At 42.7% G+C, this 13,571-nt stretch overlaps 1 protein-coding gene and 1 long non-coding RNA gene across 15 annotated transcripts in view; one reads left to right on the forward strand and one right to left on the reverse strand.

Moving 5' to 3' along the window:
- The window catches only part of LDB3 (LIM domain binding 3), a 233,176-nt gene that overhangs the window by 216,561 nt on the left and 3,044 nt on the right, over positions 1–13,571 (forward strand). For all 14 annotated transcript variants that reach the window (XM_019502234.1, XM_019502228.1, XM_019502235.1 and 11 more), the window contains 4 exons: positions 3,068–3,398; positions 4,774–4,954; positions 8,970–9,090; positions 12,356–12,471. In XM_019502234.1, the coding sequence (XP_019357779.1) occupies positions 3,068–3,398; positions 4,774–4,954; positions 8,970–9,090; positions 12,356–12,471 (749 nt within the window). The remainder of the gene's footprint in view (positions 1–3,067; positions 3,399–4,773; positions 4,955–8,969; positions 9,091–12,355; positions 12,472–13,571) is intronic.
- Positions 4,663–13,571, reverse strand: part of LOC109287296 — a 20,799-nt gene continuing 11,890 nt past the window's right edge. Inside the window, exon 3 of the long non-coding RNA XR_002094820.1 lies at positions 4,663–4,674. This is a non-coding gene — a long non-coding RNA (uncharacterized LOC109287296). The remainder of the gene's footprint in view (positions 4,675–13,571) is intronic.

Genomic DNA, 13,571 nt, shown 5'->3' on the forward strand with positions numbered 1-13,571 from the left:
TGCCTGTACTCTAGCACCTCTAGCAAACAGACATTTTCTGTAAAAAGGCAGGAGCCACTATTATTACAAATCATCAAAGTCACAGTTTTGGGTATATATATGGCAGAATAAGGGGCATATACTTCTTTCTTAAGTTGAAACAGTGGGTTTTTAATTGAAGCCCACCATTTCTATTTTTACATCACATTATGGTGAGGGACCTGATCCCTTTTTTGTTGGAGTCTGCCCACAGTTGGGGGGTGAGCTACTGGTGGGTCAAGCAACCCCTGAGCTGTGGGGGGCCCTGGTCCTTCCCTTCATGGCAGTGGTGCCCCCTGAGGCTGTCTGGGTGGGTTGCCAGTGGGCTGGGTGCTGCCTTAGCCAGCTTGGGGCTGGGAAAGAGTTGGATCAAGCTGGGTGTTGCCTCTGAGCTGGGCAGCACCCAGCCCACTAGCTGCCTACCCGGGTGGCCCTGGGGAGTGCCGCAACAACAGAGGGAAGGAGCAGGGCCCCCTCCAGCTCAGGGGCCACTCAGCCCACTGGCACCTCACCCCCTGTCTGTGGGAGAGGTGGGCAGGCTCTGCCAGAAGAAAAAAGGGGGGGTCTGGCCCTTGCCACTTCTGCCTTTTAGCAGACACCTGCTGAAAGCAAAAATAGTGAGGGGCCCAATCCTTTTCTTCTGTGGAACCTGCCTGCTTCTCCTGCAACCTGGGGGGTGAGCTGACAGCTGCAAAGCATAATTACAAACTGAACTACATCTGGATGTAGTTTAGTTTGCAATGATGCAAAGTCATTTAAAACTCCCAGAACTATTGAACATGTACAGGGTGATGCCATTAAGCCACACAGTGACATTTTCATCATGTGTACATGTTAATGGAATCACGTGTACAAGCACCCTTATAGTCCCAAACTTCTTCCTGGCTTAATTACGATACCTTTCACTTGCCCTCCGCTATCCTGGGAATCATCTTCATTCTTCTCAATACCTTAAACCTACTGTTCCCTTCCAACACCAGCTGGTAGACATTGTGGCCCAAAATATGGCACACAGAAATGGGACTCCAGATACCTACATTCTGAAGTGAGGAAGACACTTAAACTTCATACATCTTGAGATAGGGAAGGAGGATGCTCCATGGATTGTAGGAGTTGTGAGGGGTTGTAAAAAGTGGGGAGGCAAGCTGAGACTGAACAAGGATACGCAGAAAGGACCAGAACAGAAGGGATCAGGCTTAGGGGAAACCGGAGCAAAATATTCTGGAATAGAATTCAGGATTCCTGAGTATCAGCATTCCTCTACTGTCAGCAAATATTTCTAAAGCCCACTGGTAAATTTTTCTCTGTAGTGGCTGACCCACATACTGAAGGTCAATTTACAGAGACTTGCTTATCCTCTTAGCTGAAGTTGGGTTCTGTACTATAGCTCAAAAGATTCTAACTGTGAGGGAAGCAATATGGTTCTATGTGAGGGAAATTCTGTGATATAGTAGTGTATGATCTCTAGATAAACACAGAGGAATATGGTTAAATGTATGAGAATAAGTATTTGTAAGGCCTTAATATTCTTTTCATAAAGAAGGACTGTGTATGTAGCACCCAAGTATCTGTCTATGCACTGAGTTCTGCAGGGCACCCCCTGTTGCACAATTTCTTTCGTGGGAAAATTTACAAAAAGAAAGATCTCAGCAATATGCGACACTAGCACAAACAGAGCACCAGGAGCTTCTGGCACTTTTATGGGTGTTTTGTTCAACCCAGACTACTCTTTTCCTCCTTACCCCTTGCCAGTGTCCTACTAACTGTATTTACCCCCTATTCCTCAGCCCTGCATCCCTGGTCTGTTAAGGTTCTCTAGCAGTCTAGGCAAAATCAGGAGGGTCTCTCTCTGTCTCAACTCTCTGTGGCTCCAGAGTTGTCATCACCCCAAAACCTTATTTTTGAGCTTTGTCAGTAGAGAAAGTTCCCTGAAAAGAAGGGCTCATAGCTGATCCTCAGTGGCTCAATGAATACCTCCCTTGCCTTTCCGTCCCTGTCTCCTATTATATATTTGCCTGAATCTTGTCAAAACAAGACACTTATTTTACTGAGAAGGAAGGCTGTCCTACAGTTAGTCATTACTAGCAGGGCAGCACTGTGATGGACAAGAGTAAAGAGCACATGAATGGATGGATGCAACACCCTTCCTGATTATCCTGTTCTCTTTTTCACTATATAGATCAAGAGATTTTTGCTTCCTTTTTTCATTTGCAAAAATAAATAAATAAAGACTGTTCTTACTACATCGTGACTGGCATATGTGGTAGTTTCTTAGGTTAAATCCTCAGTCTTACTGAGCACTGGCTCTGCAATTTTTGAAGGAAAGGAGATAATAGAGGAACTTTTCCATGAGTACAGACTCTAGAGTCTGGTTATTTTTGGTAGTATAAGACTTCTTTCATGATCAGGATCCTTTTGTGCTAGGCACTATGCAAACATGCAGCAAAAACCAGTCTAAATAAAAAATGTAGATAAAGGGTGGGAGAAAGGAAGTTATGTCTCTGTTAACAAATGGGAGCTGAGGCACAAAATGATTGACTTTTTCAAAGTTATGCCCAAAGTCTATGGCAGATCCAGGGCAAAGTCTGATACTAGTACTTAAACAGAACTTTCTGTTAAAATCACTGCAAGTTTTGCTTCAGAGCTAATGACTTGGTCTAGCCCTTTGAATCTAGTTTGCCATTGTATTTTTAACCCAGATTAATATAGGTGAAATGCTAGTCCTTGGTAATCACAACAATTTATATATATGGTCTCCTGCTAAATAAAATTTAACACAGCGTTGTTCTTTTAAGTCATCTTTATAAACTCCATGAAAACACAGAAATAATTGCTTCTACAATCTATTTGGATATGGAACCAGGGATTGCATGCTGATATCCTGGGATTCACTCCAACACTGATCTGTGATAATGGGGGAGGCTATAATTAAGAGTCATGTTCAGCTTCTGTTTGTTTGTTGTGGCATGACGATTATTTTTGTGCATGTTTGTATTCTAAAAAAAAAATTTTAAACTAGCCCATGGTTTTCTTTGGATGTTTAAAACAGCCCCTGCCCCGGCATCAGCCCTGGCGCCGACCCCAGCACCAGCACATTCTTACATGCCAGGCCAAGCAGAGCCGGCAAGCCGTCCTCCCTGGGTTACAGATGACTCCTTTTCCCAGAAATTTGCACCTGGGAAAACTACCACCAGTGTCACCAAACATATCCTGCCACGGGGTGCTCCAGCACCATCTCCTGCCTCAACTTTAGCCTACCCGACTTCAATTTCAGCCTCCTCCCAGGCTCCTGCTGTAGCCCGGGGAACTATTCAAAGGGCTGAGCGTTTTCCAGCCAGCAGCCGAACGCCTCTCTGCGGACACTGTAACAGCATCATTCGGTAAGTTTATGAGCCTCTGGTTGTGGGGTGGGGTGGGGTAGGGTAGATAGGAGGAAAAGTATCACAGAGCAGCTGATTATGTGCTTTATTATACAAGTGCAGAACTTGAGATATAGTTAAATAACCCATAAGGGATGATTGCTGTCAACTTAATTAATTTAGCATTTCCAGAGATGATTTTTGCTATTATGTATTTCTATCACACTTTCTATCACAGCTAAGTTGCTTATGGTAATCGTTTATTTCAAGGATGCTATGGTATCTTTTCTAACGTAATCTTTTCCTTCTTTTTTTCTTTCACCATGTTTCTGGTCACCCAGGTACATCAGGATCTAAATTAGAAGGACACTGTGTAGAGCTTAGGAAGTTGGGGAGGAAGGATTTGAGGGGAGGGAGGAGAATGAGACATCATTTTGAAGTAGCAGCCAAATGTAATTGCTGTTTTTGTATCTGGAGAAAGATAATGCCTGCACTCTAGTGATTCACTGCATTTTTCTCCCTTCCCATCCTTCAGTTCCTTGTGCTAAACTGATCCCTATTGTTACCCCATTGAATGCTGCCTGACTTCAAGTAATCCAGGCTTAATGACAGTCTTCTCCATTAGATGGAACTAATTTGGCACTGGAGAATTGCTGATTGTCACTCTTCTGTTCTCCCATATAGGCAAACTTCAGTAATAAAACAGTATTCTAATTACTATATCTAATTGTATAAAGAAGAGTAAATCACCTCAAAAAAATTAACTTGTCTTCAGCTTAATTAGTTCGCCATTCTGATGATCTGATTTTATATATAAGGACACAGGGAATGCAGCTGTCATTTAAAATGTGCAAGAAAGCAGAATTTTTTTAAAGCTGCTATAAGCTATGGATGTGCATATTAACTGTTAGCAAGTTTGGTCATGCTCTCAAATGTCAGCTTTGTACTCCATATTACAAAAGTTAGCATGAGAGTTTCCTGTTTGAACTCACCCTGTTGTTTTATATTTATGATGCCTCTAAATTTTGGTGATATTTTTTAAGAATTATTTTAAGTGCCCTTCTCTATGCAAGCAGTTTACAGTTTCTTCTGGTCACCTGTTGCTGGGAGGTCACCTGGTCACCACCCAGCAAAATCAACAAAGACCATCATTGGATAAAGAAAGTGCAAGTCTTTCCAGCAGTAATTTTGAACTCTTCTTTTTTTAACTATGAAATATTATAGGTAATTGTCAACATTTTTTCTTCAAAATTGTTGAGGAAGAGACCCGTTGCAGGACCTTATTTTAAAAAGCACCCTCGATAGTATCATTCATCTTAGATATTGGTATTTTGTGGTGCAGCATCAGGATCATTAGATGCTTTTGTGATACAAATAAAGTAATAATATTTCACAGGGGTCCTTTCCTGGTAGCCATGGGTCGGACCTGGCACCCAGAAGAGTTCAACTGTGCTTACTGCAAGACTTCATTGGCAGATGTGTGCTTTGTGGAGGAGCAGAACAGTGTCTATTGTGAGCGTTGTTATGAGCAGTTCTTTGCACCAACTTGTGCCAGATGCCATACCAAGATCATGGGGGTAAGTCTGAAGAACAGCACAACTTCTGTTCTAAATCCTCACTCCACTGAAATTAGAAATAGAATTATTTTGATTATAGACATCTAATTCAGTATTGATTTTTTTTTCCAGCTTGTTTTAATAATAGTTTCCTAGTCTGATAATTCTCCTAAAATAAGAAACATCTGGGATTAGAAAGATGGCTGAAATCTTGGATTTAACAGACTACATTTATCTATTTATACAGATTTTAAAATCTAAAAAGTGCATTCTAATTTTTTTCTACTCTTTCATGCCCTTTCTTTGATATCATCATAAGATAGTATGTTGCTTCTACAGCTCTTGCTAATGGTAGTCAAAAATGTGCACACATGAAAGTGTGCAATCTCCTTCACACGGTTCTTCATCAAATGTTGTAATAAGTCAAAGTTCTATGGAGTAGGCCCATCCATCTCTCTGTGCACCTCACTTGCTCCAGAAATTAATTTAAGGGATAGTAACTAAAATTAATGGAACTGTGAAAACAAGAAAGGAAAAAATAAAGCCCACTTTTTTATATTTTACATACTTTTAATATTGTTCATGCCTACGTATGAGAATGATTGGCAATCCATCCTTAGATAGCAGATAATGTTACTAGAGTAGCAAAAGATTATTACAATCTTAGCAGTGGGTAAGAAAAGTTGTTTCAAGCATGGATGCCCAAGATGTGACCAGTTCTCCAAAACTGGCACATGAGAAAGAGAGCGATGGCTTTAACCAGTCAGCCTCTACCCCTGACATCTCTGGGCCCTGGAAGACAGTGCTTTATTACCAGTTAGGAAGAGCAGCATATACTTGGGTCATCAGATACTCAGCATCAAATATTCAGGTTTTAGCCCCAGTGAAGTCCTGTTTCTAGAGATTTAGGAGTAATTTTAAAGCAAGGTCACTTCAATACTTCTCCAGTTAATGCCAGCACAAGTCAGTTCTCTTTTATGGATTTTCATTAGTAGACTGTCAAAGTTACCAGCTGCTTCTGTTTGCATTAATAAGATTGTCAATCTGTTTCTTGCTTTTTAGCCTGTGAGGTTCATCCAAGACTATTTGTCAGACAGAATTGTTTTGCAAACAGTAACAGAAGTTAGTGAATATTACTGGTGTTTCTGTAATGAGAGAAAGGACAAATATAAATGAGGGACTGTGTAATCTGTCAGTTGAAGCAATGGAATGAAAGCTTTCAATTAACTTCATTCCCTTGTGCCTCAGTCAACAAAGGTTAAAAATATGTAAGAAGCAAGAACCTCAGAATGAATCAGGAGCAGGATAAAAAAGGAGATAAAACATCTCAAAAAGTTACTCCACCAACAGGCTAGTTTGTAACTGCTTTGGGCAACATCCCCAGCCAATTAAAATCCATGAAGTTGATAAAGCTAGGTTAATTTACATTAGCTGTGTCTCTGGCCCTTTGAATTCCTAAACTAGCTCTCAGGGATATACTGTAAGGCTGTGCGAAATTTTGAGGAATGTTTTGTTTTAAAGCTGTTTCAACTCGTTTTGAGCTTGAAACAGTGAAATTGAAATGAAACGAAAGGCTTTGAAAAAGATTTGAAACTAAATGAGGGCACTCAAAATGTTTTGAAAGTTTCTAAATGTTTTGAGTTTCGAAACCAGCTTGCTTGCAGCTAAACAGAAATTAAAGAGAGGGAGGGAGGAAGGACAGCTCTGATATTGACATCTAGCTCTCAGTTCAATTCCCCAGCTCTCTAATAATTTCCCCATTTCTTCCCAGGGGGCGTGGGCCCTTGATTTGTGCACCAGGTTTTAGCAGGCTGCCACTGCAGGCTGGGGCCAGTTCAGCAGCTGCTGCCAAGCCATGCTGTACCTACACGATGGTGCGGCTGCCGTGCAGGTGCCAGGTGGAGGGGAGGATCCCCACTGCTCCACACTTTATGGGGGAGGCTCTGCCACAAGCCCTCAGAGACCCCAATTGCCACTGCTGCAGCAAGTGTGGGGCTTTTTTGTTTTTTTTAAAGCTCCCAAGTCTGCCTGGCGCAGCCTGTGCTGAGTGTTGGGAAGAACCCAGTGCTGGTGCTGGCCCCAGATGGCAGCAGCAGCCTGCTGTCATCCCGCATGCAGATCCAGGGAGCTGCACCCCCTGGGAGGGCTGCTGAGCTGTGCCAGACTCCTCCTTTGGGGACTGGGCCCTCAGATCTGCATGCAGGATGACAGCAGGCTGCAGCTGCCAGCAAGTGATATTAGTTTTGCTTTGAACAGTTTGAGGTGCAGTTTCACAAAAACCCCTGAACCTCTCTCCTTGAAACATGTCAGGCTTCATGCCCTCAGGGGGTGCTACCATCCCTTCAATTTTCATCTGAATCAGGCAAGAAATGACAAAGTTATAGGCAATTTTGTGATTCCCCGTTATAGCCTATGGACGAAACATTGAAATGTATTGAAACAGCATCAAAACAGCGAAACAGTTTCAATGAAACAAAACAACAATGCTTCAAAACAGCAAAATAAGACACTGTCCCTTTGAAATGGTGAAATGGAAGTCGAAACAAAATGGTGCTGTTTCTCACAGCCCTAATATACTGTGTTGTCATGGGCACAAGTAAGAATAAAAAATTAGCAGTTTGTCATGTTTCAGAACTCAGGAGAACCTGGCAGAGAAAAGTTCCTTGCACAGAAAGGAAGTTTTAGTAGGGACTGGAAACTGCATAAAAATCAGGATGAATATTACAGGTTCTGTCTGAGAGAAGAATGTTATGCAAGAAGGGTCTGTATGAGTGCTTGCTTGGGAGATACAGGTGACCTTCATTGGTTTAGATAAAGCCAGGGGCGATGAGTAGGGGGTGCATGTGGGTGCAAGCGCACCCTCTGGTGTGGCAGTGCACCTCCTACAAAAAGGCACCACCGACACTGTTGGCAGCACCTGTGGGTGGTCACTGCTTGCCACTGTCAGCAGTGCCTGAGGGAAGTTGCCACTTGTGGCCCCACCGCCATCACTGCTGGTGGCATCTGCAGGAGGTCCGTGTTCCCTGCTGGCCGCCGCCGATGCTGCCGGTGGTGGCTGCAGGTGGTCACCGACCCTTGGACAGCACTCACCACCCCACCACCAACACCTTACTGCCACCATGCTTCTGCCACCACCGTGCCCCCCCACCAGCCACCGGGGCATGAGTCATTCCTGGATAAAGCATCCAAGCTGTCAGTACCTGGACTGTATGTAAAACAACCAGTCTATTGCCAACCCTCTGTCACTGAAGACTGACAGTTGTGCAGAATTAGGTTAACATTTTGGAGGGGGGGAGGGTTGTTAAAGACATGTCCACTACACCTCTTGCTTAAACCAGCAAATTCATTTTCACTTGTCAATTTAAGAGAGTCCACGTGTCCAGAGGTTTAAAAATTAATACCAGGATTTTTTAAAGGAGCCTGCAGAAGAATGTCAGTGAGAGTTTGGTGTCTGAGACAGGCTTCTCTGAAAATCCTAGTTTTCAGCAGAACTGAAATGCTTCCACACCAGTATGCTTTTCTTGGTCTTGTGTTTTTCTTCTATGTTAAAAGAAAAGCTATATAATTTTGCAAAACTGGTTTCTAGAATTTTTAGAGTTGCAGTATTTGTATATAAGAAGTTGCTTCTACTGATAAAGATTAGCAAATCACTCCACTTTGTACTTAAGAGCTTCTGAGCAATGTCAAAGCAAGGGGAGGGGGGACAGGAATGAGAACTGCCTCCATGCCAACTGTCCCAGTGAGAGAACCATCTGCTGTGCTGATGCTTTTAATTGGCTGAACTGAGCTGCTGTTTGTTAGATGTTTGGTGGTTTTGTTTTGACAATAAATCTTATTAGGAGGTTTTCTGTGCTCCAAATGGAGGCAGATTTTTCCCAGATGATTAAACATTGCTACTGAGATTTGTATTTCCTCTTTTCAAAAGGTACATGACCTGCTTGTCTTATATCTTGAGGGAAAGAATTAGCTGATTTCAAAATGTATGTTTTCCAGTAGGTGGTTTCAGTATGTGTGAGCCACTGTCTGTGTTTTACAGGAAGTGATGCATGCCCTCAGGCAAACTTGGCATACAACTTGCTTTGTCTGTGCTGCCTGTAAGAAGCCATTCGGGAACAGCCTGTTCCATATGGAGGATGGGGAGCCCTACTGTGAGAAAGGTATAGCACTCTCAATGTATAATTCTGTTCTGTACTAGTGTTCTTTAGGTTGTGTGGAAAATACGACCAATGGCCTGTGTGACTGCCAGGTCTTGACCACCCTGTCATGTGCAGCCTTGGTTCAAGCAACGGATGGTGTACGCTCTATGGACTCCCATAAATTGCCACGTAGATGTTCAGTCCTCGGGTAGTCTTCCCCTATCTCGCTTGCCACGACTTTGAATGTTTCCCAGTGGAGGGCTGACTTCCCGGGGTCCTCCTGCAGCACGCAGTCTGCCCGACGGTCACTTGCAGGGCTCCTACATCCTGACCTTATGCCACCTTGATGGGTCGCTCAGTCTTTTTGGCCACGTTCCCCTTCTCATACAGCTGTGGGGCCTCTTGAGTCCCTTCCCATCCTAGGTATCAGCTCTTGAGACCAATTCGCTTACCCCAGCCCGGGTCATTTGTGTTCAGAGATCCCAGTCATGAAACCTATTCTCGCCCTAGAGTGGACTACCTCCCTAGGGACTGAATCCCAATGTGATGCCCTATGGGCCCTGCACCAATTATTCTATTCATATCGGCTACTCCTGTCTCACAACCCCTTCACACAGGGAAACACAAAAGAAAAACACAAAACAACACTTTTACCGTATCACTGGGAATCTCGGTAGCCCCCTCTTTTGGTCCCTTACATCAGGGTACTGGGTGCCTTAATTCCCTATGATCTAGCTAGGGGATGACCCCTACTCAGGGCTGTGTACTCATGACCTCCTGCTTGGGTCGTCTTCCCCCCTTTTCCTGCTTCTTCCCAGGGCCTGGTGCTATCCCACTTCTCTCCCTTCTGGAGCATCCTGATCCAGGAGCCTCGTGGTTCCTCTGCATATGGCTGGCTACCTTCTGTATTCAGGATAGGTGCCCTGCTTCTTCGCAGCCCTTCCTGCTGCTTCTGCCGGGACCCTCCCAAAGGGGAAAATTCCTCCTCCTCCCAACTGGTCCCAGTACTCCCACCTGCTATAGTGTGGGTCTTCACGTCCCCTTCTCTACTCCCTCTGGTGCTGCTGCCTTTGCTGATTGCAGGGGCTGCTTCTGGCTCGTCTCCCACACTGTTGAGCCGTTCTCTGCCATTGCTGCCAGGATCAGCGTCAGGAGCCTCCTCTGGCTCCTCATCTGGTGCTCCTTCCTCCCTGAGGGATTCCTGGAGTGGGTCCCATGGCCATGCCCTCCTCGGGTCCGCTCTCCCTTCCTCCATTGCTCCACCGGCAGTCATTTTTATTCCCGCCGGCCAGCGATTGCCGATGTCATTGGCTGGCTGCAGCTGGATAAAGATGCAGCTAACGAACCACGCAGGCTTCTCTCCCCATTCTGGCTGTGCCACAGCTCCTGCCGTGGGTAAATTTTTTTTTTGTTTTAACTTTTATGTTTGTTCCCTCTTCTTCCTGTTTATTCTGTTCCCCGGGACTGTCCTTTTTAGTTCGGGGTCCTTCCCTCCATTCTTTCCCAGGACAGCCTCCCTAATCTGGTATCTTGTTTTTAATACCAACTTAAAAAAGCTTATACAAGTGTTTCTCAGTCTGCATTTTTCTACAATGTTCTTCCCCTCCTTGTGATAAATTGGTAGACTGTAGCAATCTACATCCACATCTACATTCTTATCTACATCCACATTCCCTCTCTTTATGCCATAGCATGCTGTCTCTCCCCCACCACCCAGTACCTTTTTGCATTTCATCTTTTTTTTTTCTTTTCTCCAAATTTGGGTTTGCTTTTTTCTTATTTTTAACTCCCGGTGGCTTCCCCCTCACCCAAAAGTTACACATTTCTGGAGAGACTTCCATTAGGAGCTCCAAGGGTCCATTTTACCATCTAGGGAATTCAATAGTTTAATATGTAAGCTCAGTTCTCATCTCTTGATCTTCTTACACCTATTTTCCTGTCACAATCAGACCTTCACACAGGAAATGCTCCCAATTTGTGATTGATCAAGACCATTTTCCAATACAGGACCTTTCCATTTAGTTTTTTGACAACTCCCAAGATTTTTCTTCAGTGTACTCTTAGAAGTGGCTTGTACACTTCAGACAGCAAGATATAAAAGATTGATTTCAGATCATTCTTCAGCGTATTAAAGTCATTCTGAATCCCAACCCCACTATCCAGAGAGTTTGCAAGTTCACCCAATGGTGTCATCCACAAATTCTGTAAGTGTGTATTCAGTCTCATCTTCAAGTCATTAATGAAAATATTAAGCAATATTGGAGTCCAGTAGAGACCTTTAGGGACTCCCACTTGGTACATCCTCCCAACTAGTCATTGAGCCATTAGTGACTACTTTATGAACACACTGATCCAACCAGTTTTGTATCCAACTTACAGTATTTTCATCTAGATTGTATGTCCTTAGCTTACTAATAAGGTCACAGGAGAGAGGGTCAAAAGCCTTGTTAAAATCAAGGTATATCATATCCTCTGCTGTCCCCCTTTCTCCACCCTCTCTCCCTCTCTATCCACAAAGCTCATCACCTTGTCCTAGAAGGAAATTGCATTGGTAAGGCATGGCTTGCTCCAGATGATACCATGCTGGCTGTTCCTGATCATCTTGTTTTCCTCCAGGTACTTAGAAACCTCAATGACTTTAATGACTTTTAAAAAAAATTCTCATAGTTTTTAAGATTCTGCCATATCTTTTCCAAGATAAAAGTTACTCCAAATTAACAAAATATTAACGTGAGTTAGTATTAACCAGTGTTAATGGCTGCTACACTCATTTTTATTTAATGTAAGACAGGATGGTATTCCAACATTAAAATAATAATAAAATATCCATTGGTGAATATAAACATACACCAGTCATGTAAATGTAAGATGTCCTTTTTACAGCACCCTTAATTTTTCATAGTCCATGCATAGTATGTTGTCTTGCTGTTTTTGGTACCTATGACTTATACATCACATACATGCTACAGCTAATTTACAAATATTGAGAAACAGAACATTGAATGTGCTGAACCTTGTGTTTTTATATTCATAACCAAGGATCTGAAATTATGTGGGTTTTCCTTCTTTAAACAAAATTAAATGTGAAAGGAAGGGAGGGGGAAAAATTGCTCTGAATTTTCATTATGGGAGAGTTTCAGTGGGATGTAGAAAGGAATTCTGAGCAAAAAACATTCCAAGAACCGTTACCAAGCACAACTCTGTTTCTTTTGGTGTAATATGATTATACCATAGTTTGTAATATGATTATTTCAGAGTTCGTTTAAAGTTTGCTTTTTTATTTTAGATTATGTTGCTTTGTTCAGCACAAAATGCCATGGCTGTGATTTTCCTGTTGAGGCAGGGGATAAATTCATTGAAGCTCTTGGACACACTTGGCATGATACCTGCTTCATTTGTGCTGTAAGTTTTTATACTAAAAACTACATCACTTCTGTATAACCTTATCAGAACTTGTGAAGTTACACTGGAAGAACCGGAGACTGTGGTAAGATAATGTCGCCTGGGTTGCAGACACATGAATTTATTTTAGCTACAGATGAGGGATTGTTTTCCATTTTCCCCCTTCTTTTTACTTTCTTCCAATTTTTACCTAAATAATGACATTTGATCTTCATTGAAAATACTTGAGAACAATAAAATAACACATTTCACTTTTGGAAACAGTTGGTACAAACTGTTTTAAAGAGCATTATTTAATGTTGTTCCTAACTTGGGTTGCACAAAAGGGCAAACTGGGTTTTAAAATAGGCATCAAGCAGTGAGATTAGCATCAGACTGAAAAGTGTGACCAAACATTCTGTTTACACAGTTTTGCAATTTACTTTGTCACACAGAGGACTTGAGGAAACTTGCAGAAAGGAACAGAGAGAATGAATAATAATTAGCATAGATGTTAGTCAGATTAATCAGGCCAAGTGTGTGCATATGTATATGTAACAGGGGTGCAGGTTGTAGCCGTGTTGGTCTAAGGACCAAGGCAGACAAGGTTCTTTGGGTGAATCTGATATCTTTTATTAGACCAACTTAAATAATTGGAAAACAATTAAGCCAGCTTTCGGGTTCAGAAACCCTTTGTCAGTCTGAGGAAGTTTCAGCAGTTGTTGTGTGCTCTTCCTGGATGGAATGAAAAGTAAAGGAGCCAGAGGCTGGTCTGGTGCGCATACAAGACAAGTAGTTAGTGAAAATGTAGATTGAGGAGTCAATGGGTGAGAGAGAGGCTGGGGAGGGGGTGGGAAAGGGGGAAGAGAGAGAAGGGGGATGAATACTTAGGGAGTCAGATGTCAAGCATGTTATAATGAGTCATAAATCCAATGTCTATATTTAGTCCATGATTTTTAGTATCCAGGAGGTTGATGAAGTGGAGTTCATAGGCTTGTCTCTAGGAAGTGTTTTGTAAGTTTTCTTTGAGGATCAGGACTGAGAGGTTGGAGAGAGAGTGGTTTTCTTGTGAGAAATGTGCCTCCACAGGTAATTGGGTATTCCTGTCTTTGATAGACTTC

The sequence above is a fragment of the Gavialis gangeticus genome, unplaced genomic scaffold (genome assembly GCF_001723915.1).
Source record: "Gavialis gangeticus isolate Ggan-Ray unplaced genomic scaffold, GavGan_comp1, whole genome shotgun sequence".
Taxonomy (NCBI): Eukaryota; Metazoa; Chordata; order Crocodylia; family Gavialidae; genus Gavialis; species Gavialis gangeticus.